Genomic DNA, 27,828 nt, shown 5'->3' on the forward strand with positions numbered 1-27,828 from the left:
CAAGCAGCCACAGCGGCTCAGCAACTGGCTTCTCGTCCCCACAAGCAAGAACATGTGCTTTTTGTTTTGCAACAACAGCCTTTAAATGGCACAGCTCCTGTAACTGAGAGGGGAAAAAAAGGGGAAAACTCTCCGGTAGGGGACCACACAGAAAAAAAAGGCTATGGAGAAGCAGCAGGATTTAGCAAAACTCGGGACTAGCTGCCAGAACACCGAGTGGGCTCACAATACCAGGCACTGAGTCCGTTTAATTACGGAGGGTGCTGTTTGTCCCTGTGATAGCCTGCTCAACAATGAATTGACTGTTGGGTTTGGAGAGGGAGGGTGCCACAGCAGGCTGGTGGAGATTTAATCTCGGTGGCAATACCTGATGGGGAGCGGGCTGCGCGTGGATGCGCCGGGCTGCCTTGGCTGCGCACACGCTTTGCAGCAGTTTCTGTGTCTCTGGGAGCGTTTCTCGAGTTTGCAGTTCAGTCAGTCGGAGGCAAATTGCTAGAAGGCTTTTTCTGGCGCTGAATCCTGCTGTGCCTCCCGCTTCGCATGCTAAAACCGAGAGGTGAGCACTTGAGAAAGGCAGCGCTAGCTGAAGCGCCCCTTCCTTCTGGGTGAATTATTTACCTGAGCTATCTTTGGTCCCGATCGCTGTTTCACACAAAAACAAAGCTCGTGAAGTTGAAGGCAGATTTCCTTTACACCTCATTCTCGCTGTCTGCTATCGGCCAGATCTGCACTGCTGATGGTGACAGCAAATCTCAGAAGAGGAGCCAAGGGCAGAGGGCCAGTGCTGGCACAACCGAGCCACCTGCTCTCCTCCCACCTTGTTTGCTCTTGTGAAATGGCCGCTGCCGCCTTTGAGACGCTCACTGGCTAGCAAAGTGTGTGAACGTAGCACGTAAACCCGGTGAGCCTATTGTGTGTACGCATGGACATACAATGTGCACACCACCAGCTCGCTTGGAGCAGTGGTGTATAAATCATTCCCCTGACCAGCTTAATTTCTTTGTTTTCCGAGGGCTTGGAGTAATCCCGAATGTTTCTCTTCACCCTAAATTCTGCTTGCTTTGGGGGAGGGAAAACCAATACCAGAGCGATGCTCGGTTCCTTTGTTCAGACTGGGAATTCCTCGTTTAGAGAAGCTCCTCGGGGTAAGGAGAGCCCCGTGCAGTTTATTATTGGTGGCAGTAATGGTTTTAACACAGCGTTCACCGGCACTGCCATAAATTGGGAGCCCCGTTTTATAACTGTGCATTAATGCACGAATCCGACCAGCCGTGCACCCTGCAGGGGCCCTACAGAGTATCGGATCACCTTACAAAGGATTTTTTTTTATGAAGAACTTAGCTCAGCTGGTGTTAATCTGGTGTCTAGATGCTGCTAAGATGCTGGAGCGTGGATTTAGGAGCTGCGTGCCCATTAAATGACCAGAGGGCAGGGTCCCCTGCCTCCTCCTGTTGTGACCCTCTGGATTGGCACTGACCAAGTCCCTGAGGATCCGAGCACTCGCAAAACGGCCTTTCAGCTTTCAAGGAATGGCTCCTGCCTTAGAGACTACAAATGCATGCCTAAAATGAATATAATTCCTTTCCCGATTCCTATATGCAGCAGCCGAATACCAAGAAATCCTGACTTATTAAAATAATTCTCGGTCTCTAAGTGACTCTTACAAAGTGACCTAAACCAGCTGCAACTGGGAGAGTTCTTTAAATATTTGCAATCTTGGCTTGGCACAGGGCAAACTGTGCTTATAGGGAAGAATTTAAGAAATTTCCATTACTTCCTATGGGATTTCAGAGGTCAGTTTGGGGCTGTGTAGGAAGGAAGAAGCTAGAAGCTAACCCAGAAATTCACAGCACAAGCGTGTTGTTGACGGTGGTGCTTCCATATGCAGAAGAGGTTGTGTGTGTGGTTTTATATTGGTTTTTTATTTTTTTTTTCTGCTCCCAGTGGAAGAGCTGCTATGGCCTAGGTTCAAATCCCCCTGCCCCAAAATGGTTTTCTCCTTGAACCCCTTTTGGCCTCGAGTTGTGCCGGGGGAGATTCAGGTTGGAGCTGAGCCGTTTCTCCTCATGAGGAGCGCTCGGGCGCTGGGACGGTGCCGCCGTTACCGTGCAGGGCACTGAGGGGCACGGGGCCCGCTCCCACCGAGCACTACAGGCGGGCACCGCCGCCTCCAGCCCCTCGCTGCCCGTTCCGGGCCGTTTCCAGTCAGCTCCCAGCGGAAAATCGCCCCCCTTCTTGGACTCCCCCCCAAGCCGTGTGCGCGCCCCTGCCCCGCCCGTGCCGGGCTCCGCGCCCTGCGCGGCCCGGCCTGAGGGGAGAGCGCGCGGAGGGGGGGCTAAGAGGGGGGGGGGGAGAGGGGGCGCTCCCGCTCCCCCCGCCCTCCCCGCCAGCCGCCCTTTCCGTTGCACCAATCACAGGTCGCCGCTGGCGTCCCGCCCCCTGAGCTCGGCCAATGGGAACTTACTACAGTGTTGTGGGTGGGGGCGGGGCCGGGGGCAGAGCCACCGGGCGGGCGGGCGGGCGAGCGGCTCCCGGCGGGGCTCGGCTGCGTTCGGCTGGGTTCGGAAGGAGCTCGGCTCGGTTCGGTTCGGTTCGGCTCGGCGGGGCTCGGAGCCGCTCGGCTGGGTTCGGAGGGACTCGGCTCGCTTCGGCGGGGCTCGGGGCGGCCCCGAAGGCGCTGCGCGAGAAGCGGCGGGGGCGGCCGCGCGCGCGCTGCCGGCGGGCGGGTAAGTCAGCGCGCGCGGGAGCGGGAGCGCGCGCGCGCGCGGCGTACCCCGGGGGGGGCGCGCCGGGGTTTGGCGCGGCGGGAGCGCGCGCGCGCGCGGGCTGCCTGCCTGCCGCAACGCCTGCCTGCACGTGCGGGGGCGCGCGCGCGCGCTCGCGTTGTAAAGGTCCCCCCGGCGTGTGCGCGGGTGGCGTGCACGGGGCGCGCGCGCGGACCTTTACCGCGGGGGCGCGCGTGTCATGGAGGGGGACGAGGGGCCGGGGGGTTATTGGGGTCGGGGGCGTCAGGGGGGGGTTATTGGGGCCGGAGGGTGTCAGTGGGATTGGGGGTACCAGGAGGTGTTATTGGGGTCAGGGGTGTTATTAGGGCTAGGGATGCCATTGGGGTCAGGGATGTTATTGGGGTCAGGGGGTGTTACTGGGACTGGGGAGTACCAGGGGGTGTCATTGGGGCCAGGGGTGTTATTAGGGCTGGGGGTGTTATTGGGGCTGGGGTCCCAGCCCGCAGGCAAGCTGCACGTCCCTGCCCACCCCATTGTCCACCCCATTGCCCACCCCAACACAGCTGGGTGGCAGGGTGGGAAGGGGCAGGCAGCCGCCCCCCGCTCCGGGAGCACCGCGGTGTCCCCGTGAGTTGGATACCGGGAAGGGGCGGTGTCGGGGTCTGCCCCAGTCCTGGTTTGCTTATCAGGTTATTCCTGGGGATATTGCTAAAAACACAGGGCAGCAAAAAAAAAATCCTATTTGTGAACAGCAGCGCGATGCTAGCTTTTGTATTCCCTCGCTTTTTAGTGTTTAGGGTTTTAAGGCTTTCCTAACTGAACGGGTTTTGTTCGTGAGTTGTGGGGGATGTGTGGGGACGCTGTCCCGTGGAGGCTTCTCCTGACCACTCACTTCTCATTTCACAGCCCCACTGAAAGAAAATAGTGTAAAAAGGTAAAAAGGCTCAGTGCCGTCCTGGAAGGGCTGGCAGCACGGGGCTGAGACCCCTGTGGTGTTGTGGTGGTGTCGTAATGGGGTCAGGAATTCATTAAAGGTTTTCCTGCGATGTTTTGGGGCGGTGGCTAACGGGGCTGTTCTCCTTGCTGGGCACCCCGTGCACATGACATTAATTTTAATGTCCAGCATGGATGGTGCTGACCTGTGGCACCTTGAGGTGTGTTTCTGCGATGTTTTTGGGGATGTTTGGTGGGATTTGAGCGGTGGCTGACACCGAAACCTTCCGCAATAGGGCTGGGGTCCTGGGCAGACCTAACCCGCTCCCGAAGGCGGCACCAGGACGAGCACAGGGATCCTTACCGTTAAACCTAGTCCGTGACACACAGCTCTGAGCTTTGTTCCCTAACGAAAATACCCAAATTGCTGCTCGTGTGAGGCTGGGTGAGAGGAACAGGAGGGACCTGTGCTGGAATCGCCCCCAGCAGCGCGAAGCCGATCCCTGCGGGGGGCAGCGGGGGGCAGCCCCCTGCCCGGCACCGCTGCCTGGATGGGGAAGGAGCCCTCACAGCCCCTTCCCGAGCGCTTTGGGCTCCTTCTGCTCCGAGCCGACCACTCACATCTCCAGGAAGGCGCCTGCCAGCTGCCCGCGTGCACGGATGCAGCGTTTCAGGTTGCTTTTTGGAAAGCGGCGCAAAAAAATCCACCCTGCCGCTCTGTTTGCTGCTCGTGGAGCGAGTATTTAAATGCTGGGATGTCAGGCAGGAGGCACTTTGCTTCCCTGTAAAGCCTTTACGAACCCATCCAGCACCCGTCGAAGCACTGCTGTGCCGGGAGGGCTCGTGGGCTGGGAGCCGTGGGGCGCTCGGTGGCTCCGCGATGCCGGATTTGGGTGCTGGGGCTGCCCTAAGGCCGGGTGTGCGGGCACGGTGCTGATGGACGGTGCTGGTCCCACTTTGGGGTTTCTGCTGGGGGCTGCTCAGTGTCCCCGGGGAGCCTTGGGTGGCTGGAGTTGCAGGAATTTGGTAATTTGGCCTCTGTTGGATGGGAACCTTTTGGTTTTGGGCACTGGGTGCGTGCTGTGGAGCAGGTGGGGTTGGAGTGAGAGGGCTCTGCAGCATCCCGTTATCAGTTCTGGTTATGAATCCCGTTTTGTGCTTTTAAACTCAGTTTCAGGTTTACCAGCTTCTTCTTAACCCTGTTTCATCCCGATGCCACCTCCCTGGCGTTGAGAAATGCCGCCTGCGCGCATCCAGGCTCGGATTTTGTTTTTGTCTCCTGCATCCCCCTGGGGAAGCCGTCGGCACCGCTTTGTGTCCCGTGTGGCTCACCAGCAGGGCTCGGCGACGCCTTGCAGCGGTCGCTCCGCTTCCTCGGGGCTCAGTTTTGGCCGTAATCCCGTGTAGACAGCCCAGGGGGGCCGTACGGAGCGGGTCCACCTCGGGCCCCTCACCTCTTGGCTGCAGGCCCTTAAGATGCAGAGGGCTGGAGGCTGCGGCACGGCGGGGATTTGCCCTCCACCAGCGGGTGGATTATGCGGAGAGGTCCACGGTTAATCCAGATTACCATCCCTGGGCTCTTTACGCTCGGACGTTGTTTACGCTCGCTGTGTGTTCGCAGGAATCGTGGCTTGTGTAACGCCGGCGACCCAAACACTCCTAATTCTGCGGAATCCCTCTCTTTTTTTGCTTATTTTTAAAGTTAATTATTTTCACGGTGAGGAAAAGGGTTTGGGCATTGGGTGCGTGGCGCAGGCGATGAGTCTCATCCGGATCGTGATCCAGATCCCTGTGTAAACGCGTTCCAGGTGTGCTCAGAGCACACATAGTGCACAGCACCTGCACTCGGGAGCTCCTGGAGGGCACCGGGCACCCCTGGGTGCTTGCACCCGAATTAGCCGGCCCCGAATTATGGCTGCAGCTCGGGGCCTGGTTTGAGCGCAGCAGATTTGGGCGAGCTGGCCGTTTCTGTGAAAAACACAATTCCCCTGAACTCGCGGGTCGCCGGTTGTAGGCTGATTATTTCCCCCCCTTCCCCGCCCCGCGTAATGCGTGTGTGTGAGAGAGATAATTAAAAGCTTTTCGTTAAATAAATGACTAAGCTGCTCACGCGGCTTTGCGGCCGGATCGCCGAGTCCAAGACCCTCGGAGGCAGAAGATGGGACGGGGCTTTTACCCACGGGGCTGCCACCAGCGGGGACAATCCTGGCTCATTTTGTGCAGCCCCCCAAGCGTTATTTATTTCCCAGTGTCCCAGCTGGGCCCCAAAACCAGGGCTGATAATTCCTGCCCACATTCCTCTGTGATGCCAGCGTGCACGGGCAGCAAAACCGAGCGGTGATATTTGGGGTTTGCTCGAGAGACGGTGGGGGTGTTTAGGGAGAGGCCACAGCACAAATTTCGAGGGCCGTGGTTCGCTTTTATCCCTTTGACGTGATGGAATATTTTATGTTCATGCCCCAGTTTTCTGCTTCTTTTCACCCAGAAAATGGGAAGCGTGCGGGCAGCGGCCGCTCCCGGCAGCCTCGTTTGTCGCTGGCAGGGCTCGTGGGAGGGTAACATCAAATGGTCGGGTCCACATTCAGCAGCCTGAGCTAGGAAATGTTTTAAACACTGAACTGTGCTCGCACGTGGCTGTCTAGTCCTGCTCGCGGTGCTGGGCATGGAGCTTGGTGGAGAGGGGCTCAGGGTGGGTGTGTTTGGGGCAATAAATCCCATATTCACACCCTAAAGGTGCCTCAGCACAGGCTGAAGGCAGAGGATGTGCTCCCAAGCTTCTCGTAGGAGGCAGGACAAGGATTGCTGGCAAGGAAACGGCGCTTTGGGGGTGCTCAGGAGCAAGGGCTGGAGCAGAGGTGGGGGCACCGTCCCCATCCCCTGCCCTGCTGCTGCTTTTAGCTCCAGCTGCCCACTTGAAAGTAAGCACGTGAAGTCAGAAACCAGGAAGGAGACGGGGAATGAACACGTGGAAGATGACAGCAGAATGCCCAAGTTGTGCTACAGCTGCTGAAATAACTCCTCTGGGTGCAGATCAGGAGCTTTTGGGGTTTGAGGAGGTGCCCGGCTGCGGGGAAAGCGACTATTTTCAGCAAGACTTCGGATATCTGGCTTCTAAGGAGGGTTTAAGGGCTTCTGTGCTTTCCTGGGGAGGAGGAACAGCCAGGAGGAGAAGATAATTTGGGAGATAAAAATATAGATTCAGTATTTGTTGCTTTTCCCTGGGTTTCCCTGTGCTGCCAGCCCCCACGGTGTGTGCAGACGTGGAGAGGGCTCCTGCCGGTGCTCGGGGTGCGGAGCTGATCACACAGACCGGCTGCCTTCAGCCCTCGGGGGGTCCTGAAAAATAATTCAGTGGGAGGTGAGGCCAGGAGGAGTCCCGGGAGCGGCTGCATGGAGAAGGGCTGGGTGCTGAGCTCCCTGGTCGCCCTCCTGGCGTGTGTGTCGTGTTGGAGGAAGAAACTCCTCTGGAGCCGGGTTGTTGTGGAGCTTTTTGTTTTGTCTCGTGTGCGGCTGCTTCCCCCCTGGCCACCGGGATGCTCGCTGCAACAAACGCTTCCTCTGTTTATTTACGTGCCGTGCTATCAGCTCTGAGCTCCCGCCTGTCTGTGTCTCCTTCCCCTTCCCTTCCTCTTCCTCATCCCTTCCCCAGGAATTGGCTGAAATCCCCTCCTTGGCCACGGGGATGGGGGCTGCCGGGCACTTTGCTCTCCTGCTCATCCAAGGACCGATGTTTCTCCCCACCTGCGTGCTGGACCAAGCTTTTTCTGTCTCATTTAGCATCTCAGGTGGGACAGTTCGGCTCAGTGCCTGTCCCTTCCTGCCAGCCCCGGGTACATCTTGGCTCCTCAGCTCCACAAAAAGCTCCTGAAAATGGTGTTTGATTTCACCTGACCCGCTGATGACACGTGGTGATCCTCCTCCTGTAACGCCGTAGGTTATTGAACAGGGGGGAAGGCTCTGGCGAGGCAGGGAGGCTTGCAGTTAAAGTGAGATTTAATATTTTGCTTTTTCTGCAGCTCGATTTCTCCTCTAAGGCTGCTGCTGGGAGCGGCTGGGAGTTGTTTTTTGGTGAGGTCTCATCATACGTAGCTGAGAATTGCAAAATCCCCACAGCCCCGATTCTGCCCCGCGCTGTCACCCTTCCAACCAGGGCTTTGTCCTGGGCATGGCGAGCAGGAGCGCAAGGAAACACGGAGCTGTGCCCCTTTGGTGCACTACCCATGAGATCAGCTAAAAAACGCGGGTAGGTGGGCGCTTTGGAAGCGGTTTCACCTTCTGAAACTTGTGACTCTAGCAAAAAAAAAAACAAACAAGTGGTGGTTGGGGAGAGTGAAACCAAAGGCTGATCAGTTGTAGCTCCAGCAGCACTTTGACTTCACCACTAGAAAAACATCAGGGGGCAGGCGGGGAGCCCCCCCTGCACCAAAACCACCTGTCAGAAACGTGGTGAGTTTCTGCTGGGGTGGAGAGGACGCAGAGCGACCCTGCAGCCGTGCGTCCTCCTGTGTGGGGTCTGGGAGCTTTTGGTGCTGCTTTGGGAAGCAGGGCTTGTAAGTTGGTGCTCTCTTTTAAAGGAAAATCAGTCTCTGCTGCTCCCAGCAGTGAATTATATATATATTTTTAATGCAAATGGGAAATAACTGACTCAGAGCAGTGCAGACATTTGGCTTCTGAGTGGCTACTTTGTCGTGCACGCGATGGGCCCACGTGGCACCTTGCGTGGTGCCTTCTGGCTCTGTGTCCTGTACGCAGGCTGCCTTCCTGCAAGGAGAAGGGGTGCTGCAGGGTAGCAGGCAGACTCTTCATACTAAATATATTCAGGGTTAGAAAGACACCTTGTGCTGTCCTAAGTACTCAGCTGAACCATCCCAAATGTGGGCTGGCAGCAGAATCGAAGCACGGAGAGGAGCCCTTGATGTTCTCCATCTTTTTCCCCTTTCCTAGAAGGCTGGCACTGCCCTGGCCTGACATCGTTGGGATTGAATTTAGCACTGAAAGTGCAAAAAAAGCACCATGCAAAGTGAAACGTGTGTTTTGCAGGATTATCAGCACAAAAATTAGAAGGTGGCTGTGGCAGTGGCTTGCAGCTCTTTGGCAGGGGTGGCACTGCCTCGGCACTGCGCGATGGGCGGCTGCCTGCGGAGCTGCAGGAAAAGAGAGCAAAGTTTATGAAAATCTTGACATCTGCCTTGAAAATGCTTTGTTTTCTCAAGGTCCTGCAAAAGAATGTCTTATGCCTGGGTGGGTGTTAAGTCTGAGTAAGGCAAGTTGCAAAATCTCTCCCTGTGCTGGTGACACTGACACGTGCCGTGCGGTCCCCGTGCTCCTTCCCAAGCCTGCTCTGGCTCCGAGCACCCCCGGCTGCTGCTGGTCTGTGCTGGCAGCCCAGGCTCGGTCCTTGGTGGCCAGGAGGGCTCCGTGCTCGCCTGGTGGCCCGCGAGTCCCTGGGCTTTGTCCCGATGTGGGCTCCTTTGAAGCAGTGCCACCAACCCCGCGTGCGGCGAGCGCTCTCTGTAATTACCGCGGGCTCTTTAGTGCTGAGTAATTGGGAGCAGTAATTGGATGGTAGCTTAAGAGCGGGAGGTTAAACAAAACAAACAGGCTCAGGAGGGGAATGACAGCAGGTAAAATGGCCAGGAAATGGTAAAAAATGGCCAATCCTGGCCTGGTGCCGCTGCCCCCAGCCTGGCACTCGCCGTGCGCTCTGCCAGCGAGCGCAGCGATGCCGCGATGCGCAGCCCTGGGGCCCGGCTCTGCCACCCCTGCCGGACAGCACCGGGGAGGTGAGGCCTTTAGGAATCCCCTTTGCTTAGGAATAAGGTAATGGGATATTCTTAACGGGGAGCTTTAATTCATCAGAGCAGTTTCTGTGATCTCTGTAGCGTGAGTGATGGAAACAAGCCGGGGCTGTGCATGCACGAGCTGAAGTCGCAGCTCCGAAACGAGCCATCAGCACGGCGAGGGATGCTCAGTGCTACGCAGCACAGCGAGGGGAGCTCGGTTCTACGTTTGTGTGTCTCATCTTTTTCCTCCTGTTACGAAGCCACCCTCCTGGCTGCTGTGCCGGCCACACAGAGCAGCCGGCTTCCTGGAGGTGGGGACGTGCCCGGCGCCCAGACCTCATTTGCCTCTTCGTTATTTTTGTCTTGTGGAACCGCTGCCGAGGAATGAGTACCGCCCGCCTTCAGCTCCTGCAGCTTATAAAGAGAACCTGAAGCTGTCGCCGGTGAGGAAATGCAAAAGAGGAGGCTTCAGAAGGCGTTTAAAAGCAAAAAGCTGGCCAGCACGAGCTGGCTGCCTGGTGGCAGCCGGGTGAGCTCACGGTCGCGTTTTGCTCTCTCTACTTTTTCGCCCTGGCTACGTTTGAAGGGTCTCCTGAGCGCGGTTTTAGCCCTGACAATGCTATCCATGGAGCTTGCAGAAAAGAGGATTTGGGTGGCATTTGCTTCCCTTGTGCTCCCTGAATGCGGCTTTCAGCGATATTGTTGTGCGGCTCCTGCCGTCAGCAGCTCGCGTGTCTGGCGGGCACCCGCAGCCCTTCCCCAGCACAATTTGAGCTGCGGCTCCTCTGCTCGGTGCCTTCCCTCTGCAAACGGGACAAGACCAGCGAGTCCAAAACCCTGGTGATATTCTTAATTTGCTGGGCGTTTTGGTGCTTGCTGCATGTCTGAGCCCTCCATGGGTCCGTGGCTCTCAGCTGGATGAAGACGTGTCAGGCTCAGAAAGGCTTCAGCCGGGCGTGAGGCAATTGCACAACTGGGATTTAAATATGAAAAAGGGAAAAAATAAGCAGAGCTGCTCCAAAAAGCCACAGGCAGCTGTTAATACTGAATTTGCATTGCTGGGTGCATACGTGAGCACGCAAGCATGCACACTTTGAGTAGGGTAAGGATTATTGGGGACCTAACTTGTAAAACAAGTAGCAGTAGGACACTGAGTTGCGTGCCCAAGATGGGTGGCTTGGCCAGAAAGCAGCGTTAGTGTCAGTTGACAGCAATCACAACGATTTATTTTAATGAGGAGATATTTAACCTGTCGTGTTCTCTTTTCTCCATCTGCTTTCCCCTGCTAAAGGAGTATTTTTGTCCGGCACGTCCCGTCATTATTATTAATTTAATACTGCGGTCTTTAAGAAGTTGTGTGCCATTTGCTGCTGTCTCCTCAGCCTGAGCCTGGCCGGGAGCATCCCCACACCAGTGGAGCAGGGAAAGCTGCTTCGATCCCCAAAGCTGAGCCTGGGTTTCTCCAGCACACACCTGTGGTCTGCCTGCGAGCCTCTGAGCTTGCCCCGGGGCTCTCTTTGGTGTGTTTGGGGACCTCAAGCTTCTCCTGGTTCAGTGTTTAATGCGAAATGAGAGCGGGGAGAACAAAGCAGGGAACAATTTCCCGAGAGAGGAGCGGTGCAGGAGGCAGAGCAGGTCGAGGGCTGCTGACTGCCAGGGTGGGAGGTGAGTTTTAGCCCTTCTTGTCTATAGGGCAGCCCGCGGGCTCCTGCTCGGGTGCTGTTGGGGTCAGCAGCAGAATTGAGCATGGCTGGAGAGGATGCTGCTGTGATGTGTTATACGGGAACGAGGGGCCAGGAGCACGATGCTCAGTGCTGGTGCTGTCCTCCTGGTGCCCTGCATTGCGAGGAGGGGAATTGGAGAGGCAAAAAGGCTGCTCCAGAACCTCAGACATCGCAGGGCCGGTGTTTGTTCGGGGCTGCCCTGGTCTCAAAACCTCCGTGAGGCTCTCTCCTTCCCGTGCACACCCAGCGAGCTCAGAAGGGAAGGCAGCAGCCGACAAGCAGCCCTTGTAATGTGGGCTCAAAAGGTGTCTGGGACTCTGTCCCTGCAGTCACTCGGAGCGAGCAGAGCTTCCTTTTCCTTCCTGCAGTCTCAGGAAGGCAGCGCTGGGGCACGTTTCCTCCCTGCAAACAACTGCAGCACCTGCGGGCTGGGGGACCGGTGCCAGAGATGAGCAAAGTGGGCGCTGTGCAGGGGAGCGGGGCTGCTCACTGGGGTCCCCAGCAGTGGCAAACACCTGCAGCATCCCGTTATCTTCCTCTGCGTGTCTTTAATCAGCGCTCCCCCTCTTCCCCAGGTGATGTTTAATGTCCTATTTCCCATGGCTGGTAGGACAGGCTGCCTGCTGGAGCCCAGCTGCCGTGTCCCTGGAGCGATGAATGCATTAGGGCACGCGTTGGGCGCAGTAATTCAAAGCAGGACCCCCGTGGAATAACGGCCTGATGGCCCCGTGGGCAGGCAGGAGGTGGCGGCGTAATTATTTTGGGTTCGGCAGCAGGAGCGGGGTAATTGAGTGCTCACAGGCACTCGCCCTCCCAGGGGATCAAAGGGATTCCTGGCAGCTGAGCAACTGCAATGGAAGCACCATTGTGAACCTAGAGACCGGCTACCAAAAGGCAACGCACCAAAATAACCGAGTTAGACCCCAAAATGTTGCCCCTCTGTCCGGTGAGCCAATATCGAGGGCGCTGCCTGAAATTGCAGCTTTTCCCCTGCCAGCTTCCAGCAGCCGCACCCCCGCTGTGCTGCTGGGGCTTTTTTAGTGCTGTTTTAGGACTTCGATCCTGCCCTAAAAGAGGTGAGTGTGTAGGGACAGCTGCCCCTGGGGTGCTCTGAGGGTGTCTGGGGACAGCACCCCGAGGGCTGCCGGCGGCGCCGCGTGGGAACCCGGCTGCGATCCAGAGGCTGGAAGCGGCTGTTTGCAAACGCCTTGCATCAGCTGTGGCACTGGATGTAATTAAGGAATGAAAACTGCCGCACACCCCCTAATTAAGGGGATTAAAAGCGAAAGCTGCCTGATTTCACTGCCGGCTGGGAAAAAAAAAAAAAAAACAACAACAACCAAACACTGGTGGGGATGGCTGCGAGGCCAGGGCTCCGCACGGGTCTGCTGCAGCCACCGAGTGCCGAAAGGAGAGGCTGTGGGGAGAGGGGCAGGACGGGGCTGTGCTAATTTGGGCCTAATTGGCTCTTGAGCACGGGAGGATGCAGTTACTCACTGCTCTGCGGCCCTCCCGGTGGGGTTCTGTTCCCTGGGGGGGGTTCAGGCAGCACCAGCTGTGCGTGGAAGGGGCCGGTTGTGGTTTTGGGATCGGGGAGGCTCCGGGCACCTTGAGGGCTCTTGCTATTCCTTGTGCTACAGAAACACCTCCGTGCCCGCTGCCTGACTCGTTCTGGCGCACTTTTATTTCCATTTATATTCCTTTTGGGGATCGGGGAGGTTTGGGTAGTGATATTTTCTTTGTGCAAACTTGAACCCGAACACCGCGGTGCAGCCTCGGGGTGGGTGAGTGTCCCGCTGCCTCCCCCAGCCCCAAAACCCATCGCCAGCCCTCGGAGTGGGGACAACCTGAATTTGTCTCGATCAAACCAAATCCACACCTCGAGGCTTTACAGACAGCTTCTGGCTCCCGAATTCCCCCACCTGGTGCCCAAAGGTGCTTCCCTGCTCCGGGTCTGTCCCTCCTGTGTTCCCCGTGCTTGTGGCACCGCAGCAGTGGGGAGCTGCTTGGGGTTTTGTTGGGGAACTCCAAGGAGCTTTTTGGTGTTTTTAAAGCTAAGCTTCCACGGTCATGGAAGTTTTCAAGTGGCAAGGTTGAGGCTCTTTCTGTGATGCTCTGCAGCTCAGGGGTTGCGATGGGAGCGGCTTTCTCCTCCCTGCTGAGGTTTTCCTGCCCTGTGCTGCTGTGTGCGGGGCTGAGCCCTGCAAGGAGAAGCCCTCAGAAGAGGTAAACGGCCGAAGGGTGGTGGCTGCCTGACTCAAAGCCTCTTGCAGCAGCACGGTTCCTGCGGTGCTGTGCACCCACCCAGCGAAACTCAGCCGGGTGAATCTCCCTGGGCGCTGACTCACTCCCTTGGGGCTTGACCAAGCTTTTATAGCCGTTGTTCTTGTCCCCAGGACTGGGTCTCTCCCCAGCCTCTGGCTCCAGAGCGGAGGTCTTCCTCCCTCCAGCCTTCCTCCAGGCCAGCACATCCCCTCCGTGCCCCTGAGCATCCCCGGTCCCTGCGTTAAGCCTTACAGGTACGATGTTTGGGGCTCGCTCACGATTGCAGCGAAACAAATTCTTGGCTGCCCCATGGTTGTGGTGAACACACCGGGGCAGAACAGAGAAATAAGTTGAGCCTGGCGGCTTGGGTGCTGGTGTGAGCTGCCAAATTGCTCTGAACAGCAGCAAAGCTGCCCTGCTGCTGCTGCTGGTGCCTCTGAGCAGCCCTGGAAAGCCTGGACATGGCTCTTGCTGGGGTAAGGAGCAGCCTCTGCACCAAACGTCTCGGCTCTCTGTGGTGTTGGAAGGAGGAGAAGCAGAAGCTACTTTACAAGGGAGGAGGTCTCAGAACCAGCTTAGGGTCACATCGTGTTGCCTTGTTGAAATACCTTCGCGCCCCGTGGCAGGCGTGGAACAGCAGTGGCGTGAAGCTCGTGCTGAGGATGCTTTCAGGTTGCTTTACTGGGGCTGGGCAGGAGGCGAGCCCGGAGTGACTCAGGACGTGCCAGCCCTGCTTTCATACTTGACATTTCTTCTATTTACTCTTACCGTGACCAGTTATTGTCCCTTTTAAAAAATTTCGGGCGTTCCACGAGGGCGAGGCTTTGGAGGAAGACGCAGCGTGCTGCAGAAGGATGACCACAGCTCGGGCAGCTCTCCGTAACATCCACGGTGTGCACGAGCTGGGGCTGCGTCCGTCCTGCCCCTGGTGCTCGGTGCCCGCAGGCACTCGTGGGGCTGTCGGAGCAGCGTGCGGGTCCCTCCCCGGTTCCAATTATAGCCACGCTAGGAAAACAACCAAAGGCAAACCGGCACAAGAGGAAAGTGTTTGTACCCTGTGCTGGAAGCTGTAAGGAAGGAAAACGAGCCCTGTTATGTTAAACCTCGAGTGTAAATGAGGCACAGTGTGAGTAAACACATCTGTGTTAAGGCAGGGAAAAAAAAAAACCCTCATGAATAATGCATGCAAAAGCCCTTCTATTGGCTCGATTGAGACGTGTGGCTTATTTCTGTTTAACTGGTGCCTTAGGAAGTATCCTGCTGCAGGAGGAGGAGGAGGAGGAGGAGGAGGAGGGCTGCTGCCACGCGTGGAGCCGCCGCGGGTTGGCTGTGCCGTTTCTCCCGTGCAAAGTGGGTCTGGGATGGGGTGGGAGTGGAAACAAGGACATCCCAAACCCAGCTCCTGACTCCAGTGTAGCAAAGCCAGGTTGTCCTCGGCTTTGCTTGCTTGGAGCACTCTCCCAAGCACAGGTCCTGCTGCCGTGCGCCTCGGTGCTTTTTTTTTTTGCCGAGATTTCTGGTGCCAGCCCCGTGCTGTGCGTGCCGGGTCCCCCCCATGGGACGCAGCAGCCTGGGCGCTATCGGCAGGGTGCAGGCGGCGGGTGCTGGAGCTGCCTTGGGTGGGGACGGGTGCTCGGGTCCCTCCCTTCCTCCCCGAGGACGGGCAGATACCGGAGGCTGCTGCAGAGCCGGGTTTCAGCTCAGCGACCGCCCCGAGCTGGGCTGGGCTGGCCGCTTCCTTTGTAGGGTTTAGTGCGCCTGGGCGGCTCGCAGAATTGTTTCTGTGCAGGGTTTCTGCCTCGTGTTGGAGGCAAAGGGGGGTTGGTTCTGCTTTACCCTCTATGTAGGCGTGGGAGAGCCCTGAGAGTTGCTCCTACATGATGGGAAGCAATGCTTGTGGTGCCTGTTCCCAGGTCCCTCTGCTTTGGGTCCGACTGTTCCAAGTTTGAGTCAGTTTTAACGCATCCCAAATGGGCATACCCTGCCAAACCCGCTGCCGTTGACTTCAAGCACATCTTCATTTAAATTTCGGGGTTTGCTGATGAGCCACTCTTCTGGATCTCGTGTGACATCCAGGTCTGTGGCATCCCAGAGGGTGTTTGGGGATCCGGGGTTGATGCTGCGGCTCCGCTCGCTTGTAATGCACGCCCCTAATGCGCCGTTTAGTCCGGTCATTCCGTAAGCCCGCTATTCAGCTTGACAGAAATGATTTGCTTCCAGCAGATGGTAAGCTACTATTTTTTGCCCTCATTTAAATAGGAAAGCTGTACGGCACCAGAAGATGAAAGAAGGGCACGGTGCTGCCGCCGTGCAGTAGATTACGAGGGCTGGGCTGGTGAGAATTAAATCCGGGCGGTTATAATGGACCATCTGCGGTGTGCCTCTGCCTTCTTCCCCTGCTCGTAGAGCCCGCGGCACCTCGTCCTACTGCTGGGGTGGGAGTAGGGCCGGCCGGGCCACCGCATCCCTTTGTTAGCACCCAGCGTATCGGCACAAGGAGATGATGCGCGTTGGCTCTGTACAGTGCCCATGCTAATTATTCTCCTAATCAAGTATGATAAAAAGAATTTTACAGACAGTTTTTTATTGCTTGGCTTTGCCAGACCTATTTGTCCCATAGCCTTCAGTGGCAGCTCTGTGGAGGTTCAGCTTCAAATCTCTAGAGGTGTTTACTGGGAGGCATCCGAATTTCTTATTTTATTTGGAAAAAAAGCACACTGAGTCCTCTGCTACGTTTTCTTAATCGTATTACAAATTATCTATAGGATGCATTGCTCAAACATGTGTTCTGCTCGAGGTGACTGCAGTTTCAGTGTCCATCTCCCACCTGAAAACACCTTTTACATGTGTGTGCCTCGCTGCATGTGCACCAGGTCCCCGGGAGCCGCGTGCTCAGCCCAAGCCCCGTGTCTCACAGCGCGCAGTTGCACCTCTTGTGAAACGGGAAAGAATGTGCTTCAAAAAGAGCCTGCTGTTGCTGCAACTATTGGATTTTTTTGGGTCTATTTTTAGCAGAAATTTCTCGCTGACAATTTCTCACTGTCTCCAGTTCTCGCCGGAGCAGGAGCGTTCGGTGGAGCCGCACGTTTCGGGGCAGGGAGGCGGAGGCAGTGCGCTCAGGCAGCGCGGGTGCGGTTATCTGGTGCGCACCGCTGCGAAACGTTCGCCTTCTGAGAAGGGAGTGTGCCGGGGGGCAGGCCTTCCTCTCTCTTTGAAAGGCAAAACCACCCAGGATTGGGTCACAGGAACGGTGGGAGCTGTTTTCTTCTGGGCTTGGGAGCAGGACGTAGGTGTTACTCCTGGTTGGAGCAGCGAGCGTGCTGTAGCTTATTCATGCGCCTAGATGCGGGAGGCTGGAGCGCGCTGTCAGGTAAGGACGCTGAGGGATGTGTATGTGACCACGGCTGTTTCTCTGAGCCACTGAAACTTGTCAGCAAAGGACCCAAACGAGCAGCACGGTTATTTCCAGAGCGCTAACGCACCGTCACCTAATGACGGCTTCCTGGGAGCGAAGTGAGTAGTTTTGCATCCCTGGGGCTGGAAGGCTTTCTCGGCAGGGATCTGTTGAGCAACTCCAAAATGTGTATTTCAGATAAATTGTCAGCCTGTCGCCTCCAGCACGTGTGCAGGGTGCTCTCTGTCCCGCTCCAAAGACCTAAAGCAGGTGTGAGACCGCAGCTGGACTGTGCTGAGCTAAAATGGTGCCGTAAGGGAGGGCTCTGCTCCCAGGAGATGCCAACAAAGTGTGCTGTGCTGCCTTAGGCTGTTGGCCCCGGCCGCAGCCTCACACGTGTGGCCACAATTGCAATCCCACGTGTTTCGGGTCGTTGGGAGGCAGCAAACTCTTACGTGACTAATGCAGAAGCTGTCTCGGCTTTTTCTGGGCTGGAGGTGAGGGGAAGAGGAAGAAAGGAGAGGTATGAGGGAGTGTGCCCGTGGATGGGATGGACCCGAGCACTGCCTTTGCTCTTCTGATGTCTGCAAGAGCACGGTGTGGGGCTGGACCTGAGCTCTGATACCTTCTGCTCCTCAAATGCTGCTGAGCATGGACTCAAACCACAGATATTAGGAACAGGATCAGCAGTTAGGCTTTTTACTCACTTTAAGCCTCAAGTTTATTTTGCTTAAAGGAGAGAAGTGACTCTGCAGGTGAAAGCAAGCTTGCAGAGGCACCGTGTGCTCCCCCCAGCGATGCTGCAGGGCCTTGGGTAGAAAGAAGGAGGTGAGCTGGGAGGCTGGGGAGGTCAGAGGGTGTCTGGGGGGTTGGAGGATCTGCTGTGCAGGGGACGGGAGGTTCATAAAACCTGCTCCGAGTGCCTTTAATTACGTTTTCTTCAGATTGCTTCCTGTTGCTGAAGACTTCCTGTCTGAAGCAGGATGTTCTTAAACATCAAAATGCGTACATACGAATACGTACTTGAACTCTTTTCTGAAGCGAGCAGATATCTACTCAGAAATCTCCAAAGGCAGCGTGTACGTTTTGCTGTGCTTTGCTCATTTCCGTAGCATTAAGCGCTGTCTCTCCGTTAGACTTGTGATGATCCCGCTATTCAGTCTGTCTGGCTTCAAACCCTCATCCTCTCCCAAAACCCTCCCCCAAAACCCAGCAGTGAGAGATGTGATGGGGCAGAGCAGGAGGTGAGCAGCACGGCGATGTGCAGTCAGCAGGAGGACCAGGTCCCTCTGCCGCCAGTATCGCAGAGCTCCTGGGGCTCCTGCGGGGTCTGCACAACTGCCTGGTGGAACAGCGACGGAAGAAAATGGATTTTTAAAACCTGCTTGTGGTTTGAGTGGGCATGCCTTGTCCAAATAGTGAGCAGAAAAGCAGCAGAGCAGGAACCTGGCTCTTCAGGCCAGCTCTGCTGTGGGTGTCCTGCTACGTAGTGAATATCTCCATACCACAGAGGTTGAAGGAACAGTTTTTTTAAGTGGTACGGCCCCTCGGTTATGTGCCCTGCTTACAAATTCCATTGCTTTCATTCGAAAGCTCAAGAAACCCTTTCTGAACGTAAAGCTTCAAAGGGAGAGAAGCAGCGGGCAGCGCGCTCAGGTCATGCCGCAGGACGTTCGGCTGCACCCGGTGAGTTCTCGGTGCTGGCATCTCGCTGCCACATGAAATGTTTATTGGGAAGGGAAATACTCCTACGTGCCCGTCACCGCATCCCCAGCCCAGGGAAGGGGATTTGGCTGAAGGAAGCCGAGCTCTGACGCGATTCCTGGGGTGCAGAGGAAAGACGTGGGGATGTTTGTTGGTCCCCAGCGAGTCCCACCTTCCAGCGCCGGGATGAGCGCCGTCCGCAGTGTGCCGCGGTTGCTGCTTTGAAATCCAAGCAAGTAAACAGGCTTGTTCCAGGAATGTTAGCATTTAAAGGGAGCAAACTACGTCCAGAGGAAGTGTTTGTTTGTGGGCTGTCCCTTCTGTTTGCCTCAGTTGCTGAGGCCTGCTCTGCCAGGCCCCCTCCCTTCGCTCTGCATTTTGCCTTTTTGTTTTTAAGAGAGCAGCACGCTTCGAGTGTGTGTTTGGATAACGATTCTTACAAATGCATTTATTCAAAATAAACACAGTGGGAAGTAACTACAAAGCAGCCTGTCTGGGCAGCTGGTGCACGAGGGAGCTCACCGTTTATTGCATGCTCGTGCTGGGGCAGTAACACGGCCGTATGCGCTGGTGCTGCGAGAGCTTTGCCTTCTCCATTGGCCATGTCAATTGAATGTGTTGTCCCATGGGCTCAGGGTGACAAACGTAGTCTGTTATCCCTTGCACTGCCTTGTGACGTCTACCCAGTTGTTTTTGGAGAGCTGTTGAGGGTGTGAATTGAATTCCTGGTGGTGTGATGGCAGTGCGACTCCACAGGCTGTTGCTGAGCTGGCGGTGAGCAGCATGCTCGCCAGGTATCCTACGGCACCGAGAGCTGCACGAGCCAAGGGCCTGAACGCCCTCATGTCTCGTGTGTGGTTTGGATGAAATTGCTTTTCCTTCTTGCCGATGTTTCTGGGTTAGTCTGTGCTGCTTCCCCCAGGGGACGAGGCAGCCCAGCGCTGCGGGGCTTTGCCTTCCCCAGGCAGTGAGCAGCAGGCGTGACGCAGCCGCTCCGAGGGCGGCGGTGGGAGCCGGCTGGGTGCTGCGTCTGCCGTAGCTTTTTGTTTGATTTGGATTTCACGGCTTTCTCGGAGAGCCTGTTCTGTGATAATCTTGCAAAAACAAACTCCCGCAAGACTTCCGCGAAGGGTGACCTAACGTCCAACTCACCGCATTTTGGAGAATGACCTGCCTGTGCTGTCACTACACTGTGCCGCCCTGTTTTCCACCGTGCAAAGCTCTGGAGTATGAGAAGTGCTGAAGTGTGGCTTTCTACAGATCTGTCTTCGTTCAGCTCAGAGCCGTGGCATGCCTGGGGTTTGGCAGCACCTTTTCCCTTGCAGCATCCTGGCTGCATCAGGTGCACGCAGGTGCGCTCGACTGCGGCCACATGCAGGGTGGCTTCTCTCATGCCATTTTTTCTCTGCGTGTAGAAAGCTGCTGCTTCAGTGCCTTCCACCTCTCCGTGCTTGGAAAAAAATCTTTCTCCCAGGAAAGCTCACTGAGGGGAGGATCATGCGTAGGTTTCAGAGCCCCTGTCCCAAATCTAACGTGGCTCCAAAGCACACTGCTGGGTGCACAGATCCATCACTGCTGCCTCTTGGGCCCCAGCAGGCTTTCCAAAGAAAAAAAGCCTGAAAAAAAGCCTTTTTTTTCCTTGTAAAAAAAGAATCCCTGCTAAACTCAGGGAATTAACATGTCTGGAGAAGTACAGCCAGAACAGGTCCCTAATGCTGCTTTCTTTATAAACCACAGCTTTAGAAATAGTATTAAGCTTCTGCATTAAATGCAGGGGAAGAGTGCTTTGGAAGCTGGGAAGGCTTTTGTCTTCCAAGCACTCCGGTTATTTTGGCAATTAGTACGAATTAATTTAAAATTGTCGAATGCAATAATTATGTAGGAGGGTGACATCTCAAAACGTTTCTTAAGTGCGTGTTTTGAGCAAATGTTTGTGCGCTGAGGGCTGGGCTGGGGGATTGGGAGGCGTATTGGATTATATGCTATTTGCTCTGCGTAAGCAGTGGCAATTTATTGCTGCAGATACATGTGATGCAACGCGCAAAGATTAGTTCTATCCCCTCTAAAGCATGATTATTTTGGGTCCTCTTTATACCTTAAATAGATACTCCTCTCATGTGATTTCCATCTTTTTGTGTCAACAGCCCAGGCTAAAGTTGAAATAAACATTGCATCAGCTTAACGACGCGGCCTCTGAAGAAATCTGCTCTCCATTATGGGGATTGTTTGGAAGCCTTTTAATCTGAAATTTTTCAGATGCTCGATGGTGCGGCACAAAGGTCTTGTGAATCCCGAAGCCTGCTTGGCTTTGCCGGATCTGTCCCACGTAGACCAGCGGAGTTGCAGCAGGGCAGCAGTTCTGAGCAGAGCCTTTTCCCTGTTTTGTGTCCCTCTTCTTGGTTCCTTGTGAGGTTCTGCGGCCTGTTTTAGGGACATTTGGAAGAGAGCAACGGCTTTTGTTGGTTGAGAAGGGCTACAGAGCTGGGGTCTGGAGCACAAGTCCTGTGAAGAGCGGCTGAGGGAACTGGGGGTGTTTGGGCTGGAGCAGAGGAGGCTCAGGGAGACCTCATTGCTCTCTGCAGCTGCCTGGAAGGAAGGGGTGGGGAGCTGGGGTCGGCCTCTGCTCACAGGGAACTGTGACAGGAGCAGAGGGAACGGCCTCGAGTTGTGCCAGGGGAGGTTCAGGCTGGAAATGAGGAGACATTTCTCCTCAGCAAGAGCGCTCAGGCGTTGGGACGGGTTGCCCAGGGAGGTGGTGGAGTCCCCGTCCCTGGGGGTGTTCAGGGAGAGGTTGGACGTGGTGCCTGGGGACAGGGGCAGGGGGTGGTGGTGGTAAGGGGGATGGTTGGACCAGGTGAGCTTGGAGGTCCTTTCCAATCTTAATAGTTCTAGGATTTTAGACTTAATAATGACTCTTCTTGGCTGTGTGGGGTTTGTCTCAAGTGGCGGCTTCCTTTTGCAGTTGTGGAGAAGGTTGCTGCAAGCCCCTGCGGGCTGTGTGGGATTTTTGCAGGGCTCGGTAGGAGGAAAATTGTGGGGTCTGGTGTGTGTTCTCATCTGCTCTGCTCTTACAGGCGGTGCTGCAATGGGGTGAAGGACCTGGAGTGGGAGAGGGCCTTGGGACAGCCAAAGGGTGGAAGATGTGTGGGCAACCACTGTGTGTGGTGGAGATGCTTCTGTCAAAGCAAATCTGAGTGGAATGAGGGGTTTGTTTGTTCCTAATTGTTAGGGCTGGGGTTGGCAGGACGGGGTGGTGTGCCTGGAGAGCGTGGTGTGTCTGTGCTGCTCGGTATGACTGGCTTTATGCCCGCTCCAATGTCCTGCTGCTTGACACCTTTGGTACCTCTCCCACAGCACCACCATGACAACAGAGAAGGGCCCAGCGGCAGACGCCGAGAGTTCAGAGCAGCAGCAAGCGAAGGAGGAGGAGGAAGGAGCCGCCGAAACACCCAAGGGAGAGGCCTCTCCGGAGGAAGGGGCTCAGCAGGCCGCCGAGGGGCAGAAGCAGAAGGCCTCCGGTGGCGATACGCAGGAGGAGCCGGGCAAGAAGGAGCGCCGTGCCACCGAGGGCCGCGGCCTCTCCCGCCTCTTCTCCTCCTTTCTCAGGAGGCCCAAGTCTCAGGTGTCCGAAGAGGACAAAGACCCCGATGCGCCCACAGAGGGCGGAGGTGACCAGAAAGACGCGGGGTTAGGAGCCAGCCCTGATGAAGAGATCCTGGTGAAGGCCCCGATTGCAGCTCCCGAGCCTGAGCTGAAAACTGACCCATCGCTCGATCTCCATTCCTTAAGCAGCGCCGAAACACAGGTAACACACCCTGCTCGGTGTGGCGTGCTTCCTTCTGTTCTCGTGAATCTGTCTTTTTAGACAAAACCATAAAAAATTCTTATTCTCTGATAGTAAGGTAGATTAGAAAATCCCATGAGATGCTGAAAGGGCTCATCATCTCCTTGTGCTGCATAGCATGCTCCTGTATCAGAGCATAGTGCAAAATTCCTATTCCTGAAATTGTAACAACACTTCAAAGCATACATTAAAGTACCCCGTACTGACTCTTTACCCTGCTGAACATGGAAATTCCCCCAAGGACTTGGATTTGAATTTGTTATTCACGACAGAGCTGTTTCTTATTTGGATGTGCTTGGTGTGTCCAGAAGGCAGGTCAGTGTTGTGAGGTGAGGACTGCAAGAGAAAGTGAACCTGGGAAAGGGTTTTGTGAGCTTCGAGGAGTGTAAGTGGGGCATTTCAGTACTTGGTCATCTGCTCAGTCTGGGCTGTTGCTGAGCCTGCCAAATACAAATATTTTCTGCTTATGCATCATGTAGACAGGGATTTTTGCATAGCACGTGTGCTGAGCCCAGCTCTTAGTAGCTTTCTGATTTCTGCTCTTTAAAGCCAGGGTTGTTTTTCATGCAAGATTTAAAGTTTTTAAAGCCGGGTAGAAAGTGAGGCAGAGACACCAGTGGTGAGACATGCACAAAGCAGCAGCTGGTTATTGATCTGGGGGCCTCTGGTTATTGATTTGGCTGGCCTCTCTTATTCGTTGGTGGGCATCTTGGTTAGCTGCAGCCCTGCCATCACTAGTGTGGCTGCATGGAGCTAGAGGAGGTGATTGCTACTTCTTGTGAGACGGGGATTTCCTAAAACCCAGCCAACCTGTGTGTATTGTTGGAGTCCCAGAGTGACAGCAAGTTTATGGTAACATCTGCATTTTTTTCCCTGCTGCCCTTAGGTTTTGGATGGTCTCCAGTGGGGTGTTAGATTTGAACTGCAAACTCTAGGTTTTTACTAACTTTTTGAGAAATACTTTACAGGTTGGTATTGTCAACAGTAGGCAGCTGTAAATCCACTGCCTTAAAATTGCAAAGTTGTAGAGAAGGCTGTAGGTAACGTGTTTCTGTTTTCCCTGATTTCCGAGCCTTTGAAAAATACAGGCTGATCTTTGCTAGTGCTTTGTACCTTTCAGAACTGGGACATGGTGGGGAGCTGGAAATTTGCAGGCAATTTCAGCCCTGAAGGGGCCTCTTCAAGAGGGGATGCATGATTTCTTTCTCTTTTTAGCTTTGATATGCTTTTGCTCTATGCACAAGTGAGCGTGCACGGAGAGAAAACCCACCACCTTCCTTCAGCAAGCGCCGTCTGTTTCAGACGAAGCACTTGTTTTTGTTAGTTCTTATTTTAGATTGACGTTAGTGGCTTTTTGAACTGTGACACTCGGCAGATATTTCTGCCGTGAAAGCATTTGCGAGGTGCTGCCTCTTTGATAAATGCTGACCAGCAGGCATTACGAGCTTTGACTGATTCTCTGCTCCCGATTATCCTGGCCCTGCTGGAACAGAAGTCAGCAGCTTGTGGACATTATTTAGGTTTCAAACACTGGAGCCGGCACTGGCTGTGTGCAGTTGTGCCTGGGTGTGATTTCATGAGATGCGATGGGCTGAATTAACGGCTCACAGCAGGCTGAAAAGACAGGGTTTTGCTCTCCCTTCCTCTGCCACGGCTGCGTGCTCCGGCTGCATTGAGCCACTTCCAGCACTTGTCAAATCCTGCTATGAACTTATTTAACCCGCTGAAATGGCAGTAAAAAAAAAAAAAAGCTTCCTTCCTCCTTCTGTCCCCAAACCACATCTTTTTCTGCAAGTTTAGTGAATTCAGCTGGCTCATAAAGTGCTTTGGTGGGCAAACGGGGAGGCCGTCAGGGGTGTGAAGGCTGCCTTCCCCTTTCGGTGGCCATGAACTGTTGGGTCAGCTCAGAGGGCCACGAAATCTCAGTGCCAGTGTCCCTTGTACCGCTGTTACTGTGCTGAGCACTGTGTGTTGGAGCAAAGCAAATCTTCCTGGGTGACAGCGGGAGCTGGGGGGCACCCTGTGGCTGTTGGCTCTTCTGGCAGTGGAGGCATGAGGTCTCTAGCCTAGGACAGAAAACACTTGCTAATCCAAAAGGCACAGTCATTAAGGCCATGAAGATTTGCATGATCTAACCTGCCCTAATTTCTCTAATCAGCCCTTTGTTTTTTTTTACATCTTTTATTAAATGAAGAGTTGAGAATGACTTGAAGGGCTTTAAAAATTGCCACCATGCAGCGCACTTGTTACCCTGCCCACCCAAGCTGCTGCTCCAGGTCCTGGGCTGCACATTTAGGCCAGATAACTAATTCCGGGGTGCAGTGCTCGTTTCTTGTGATGGCTTTTTGTTTGACACATCTAATTGGCGACTTGGATGTGCTGGGGTTTTCAGCCTGCGCAGGAGGAGAGGAGGGAAGACCAGGAGCCGGACAGCAGAGACCTGGAGGGCAAGGAAGGAGGAGAAGCAAAGGAGGAGTGCACCAAGCCAGAGCCCAAACAGGAGACTCCAGAGACCAAAGCCGACAAGGATTTGAAAGCTGCCCAGAGAGCTGTAAAGAGACACAGAAACATGTACTGCAAAGTTGTCTTGCTGGATGACACCATCTTTGAGTGTGCTGTGGATGTAAGTACATTCAGGGATTGTTTCTTCTCTTTTCCCTTTCTCTTCTCCTCCTTGAAAACCACCACAAACACTATTTAATAGGGGTCTAATTTGCTGCCAGTGAATTACATGACAGGCTTTACTGCAGAACAATCTTGCTGTAAGCTATAATAACTTATTTAGTGTGCTGTAAAAATCTCTCTGTGCCTAGGAGCCTTTTTTGTTTATAGCTCTGGAACTTGCAGGGTACGTTGCTTTGTAAAGGTGGAAGTTTAAAAAAAAGTTACTGCATTTGCTGTTCATCTTTTTGCTCATTTTTATCCCAGAGTTTAGTTTATTGCGTTAGGTTGGGATTGTCTAAATATTTTCTGCCCCTTTCATTTGAATAAAACCTGTTGTCATGTTGATTTGTGCTTTCTGTTCACCCAGAGCACCTTTGCCGATCAGGCTGCTGGCTAACACATCTCCTGCAGGTGGATGTAAAGACAAACAGGCTGCATTTAGCTTGGAGCTGAATATATTTGGAGTAAACAATTTAAAATCATTATGTTGACTTACAGCACCGCAAAACCCTTCATCTGAGAGCTTTTATTTTGCTTTATTTTGTGCATTCTCTCGCGGGGCTGTCTTGCTGTCAGGGCAATAAAAAGCTCGCGGAAATCCCTATTTCAGTATCGAAGCACTTGCCCGGAATATTAATAATCCGGTATTTACCACTCGAGCCTGCTTCCAGCTTGTTTTTCTCCATCCCGCTAGCTCTGTGGGCTGCGGGAGGGTATCGGGGCGTGGGGCTCCCTGTGGAAGCGGTTACCTTGGGTGATCCTGGGCAAGTAGGTCAGCAGTTTGTGTAACAGCGCGGCTATTGTCGCTGCGCGGGATCGGCGCCCAGCGCTACCAAAGCCCAGGATGTTTACTGGAGATATCAGGCTCAGCCCCCCAAAAAGCAAATTGTCCTCCAAAAGGCTGGTGCGGCAGCGGTGGCTCTCGGCCCTGCGGCCCCAGTTGGTTTGTCGTGGTGTTGTGGGTGTGTTTGGCAGCTCCCCTACAGCACTGATCCAGCTCTGCTGTGTTCTGGGTGCCGTCACATCGCATGCGGTGTCCCTGGTGTGCTGCTATGGGTCTGGAGCATCCCGTGAGGCACCGAGGAGCAGATGGGCAGGGGCTGCTATGCAGCGAGAAGCTCTTGACTTGTCGAGTACCCTTGGCTTTAATGCCAATGTAATCCCGCTGTAGCATTTGGAGAAGTAATTTATGAAGATGTAATTGGGAAGGAATTGCAAAGGTGTAGGCAAAGACCAGCACAAATGCCTTTATTCGAAAAGAATGAGTGCTTTCAAACCTTCTGTCCCACTGACAGCCATAGAAGGCTTTTAATTCCTACATGTCTTTAAGTGCCAGTTCACCGAGAAAGCTCCCAGGCTGACGCATGCAGCGTGTTAACGGGGGAGCTGCAGCGTGTGCGCTGACAGCCCTACAGCCGAAGGACCACAGGAAGACACGGCCGTGGGCTTTGATCAGTAGCCATGCAAACACAGCTTGAGCTGCCTGCACAAGCGATGCATTAGTAAAGCTTATTTTGCGTCACTGGAGCTGCACTTTCCTTGTAGCAAAGCCACCAATAGAATTAGCTGCTTGTGGTTACCATAGTTTTTGCGCCTCAGGGACGTTTTCCTTCACGCTGTGGACTAAAAGGGTATCTGCTCCGAGGGCCAGCTCCTTCACTTCACTTCGGCAGGATTCTGAAAGAAAAGAGGAGATGAGAAATGCTCAAAGAGTGTTTCTGGAGGCGAGAAGTAGTGTGCTAAGCGGGCAAAGCTGGGGAAGCTGGGTTGCCAGCAGCAGCTCGGGTTGAGGAGAGGGTGGAAACGAGGGCCTTTTGTTCTGAGCCCGTGATTCTTTTGTGAGCCTGCTTCGCCAAGTTGCCCCCAAAAAAACAATGCCCCAAATGGGGGCTGTCAGGGTGGGTTGGAGCAGCAGCTTCATCCCTCACACTGCTCATCCTTTGATCAGTGTCTGATTGTTTGAGAGCCTGGGGCTGGGAGCTGCCTGTGCTTTAGGTGTACTTTGGGAGGGGAAAACCACACAAATCTTCTGGTTTTGGGGTTGTTAGAAAAGCACGGCTCTGGAGGGGCTTTGGATGTGGAGCTGGTGGGAGCAGGGAGAGCTGCTGCAGATCTCATTGCTTCTCAGTTTGGATATTGTAAAGAAGGAAGCCTTATAGGAAAGAGCAGCCAGAAGCAGCCAGGAGATGGGATTTTGAGCTAGTCAGGACTTTTTCCCTTCATGGTAGCATCCAGTGTGGTTTTATGTTCCCTTTTTGCAGGCAAAGAGCAGCCTGCGCTAAAAAATGTTTTTTGTGTATTTGCAGAAACATGCCAAGGGGCAGGATCTACTCAAGAAAGTCTGTGACCACCTCAATCTCTTGGAAGAAGACTACTTTGGTTTGGCCATATGGGACACGCCGACCTCCAGGGTAAGAAGTTGGTGGTTTATGGTCTGCACCTGGGTGGATTCAGCTCTGTGCAAGGCTCCATGGACGAGGTGGTGCATAAGCTGCTGATGCTCTTCTTCAAACTACTTTGATCCCCTCCCCAGGAAAGGACTAAGAGGACTTTAAGAATAGATTAGCACTGTTTAGATGGCAGAAGGTGGACCTAAATGTTGACACGCTGCAGGGGGACTTCAGTGCTGGAGCCTGTGTTCACTGAAGGCATGCGGCTGAGCAGGCAGCAGCAGTAAAACTGCGGTGGTTTGGGCACGGAGCAGTCATTGCACGTGCCTTAGGTGTTCGTTTAAAGTCTCTGCAGGCGTGGAGTGTGGTCCCCAAAGAGGCTTTGGGTTTGCTTTCTCTTC

The 27,828-nt window shown here is 54.6% G+C and overlaps 1 protein-coding gene across 21 annotated transcripts in view; it reads left to right on the forward strand.

Moving 5' to 3' along the window:
- EPB41 (erythrocyte membrane protein band 4.1) overlaps positions 1 to 27,828 on the forward strand; it is an 86,322-nt gene that overhangs the window by 13,549 nt on the left and 44,945 nt on the right. For 20 of the 21 annotated variants that reach the window (XM_084300761.1, XM_084300772.1, XM_084300763.1 and 17 more), the window contains exons 2-4: positions 21,884 to 22,334; positions 24,766 to 24,996; positions 27,344 to 27,448. In XM_084300761.1, the coding sequence (XP_084156887.1) occupies positions 21,891 to 22,334; positions 24,766 to 24,996; positions 27,344 to 27,448 (780 nt within the window). In that variant the 5' untranslated portion in view covers positions 21,884 to 21,890. The remainder of the gene's footprint in view (positions 1 to 21,883; positions 22,335 to 24,765; positions 24,997 to 27,343; positions 27,449 to 27,828) is intronic. The other variant, XM_084300766.1, reaches the window with a different exon arrangement.

This window comes from Netta rufina (genome assembly GCF_964035555.1).
Source record: "Netta rufina genome assembly, chromosome: 23".
NCBI lineage: Eukaryota > Metazoa > Chordata > Aves > Anseriformes > Anatidae > Netta > Netta rufina.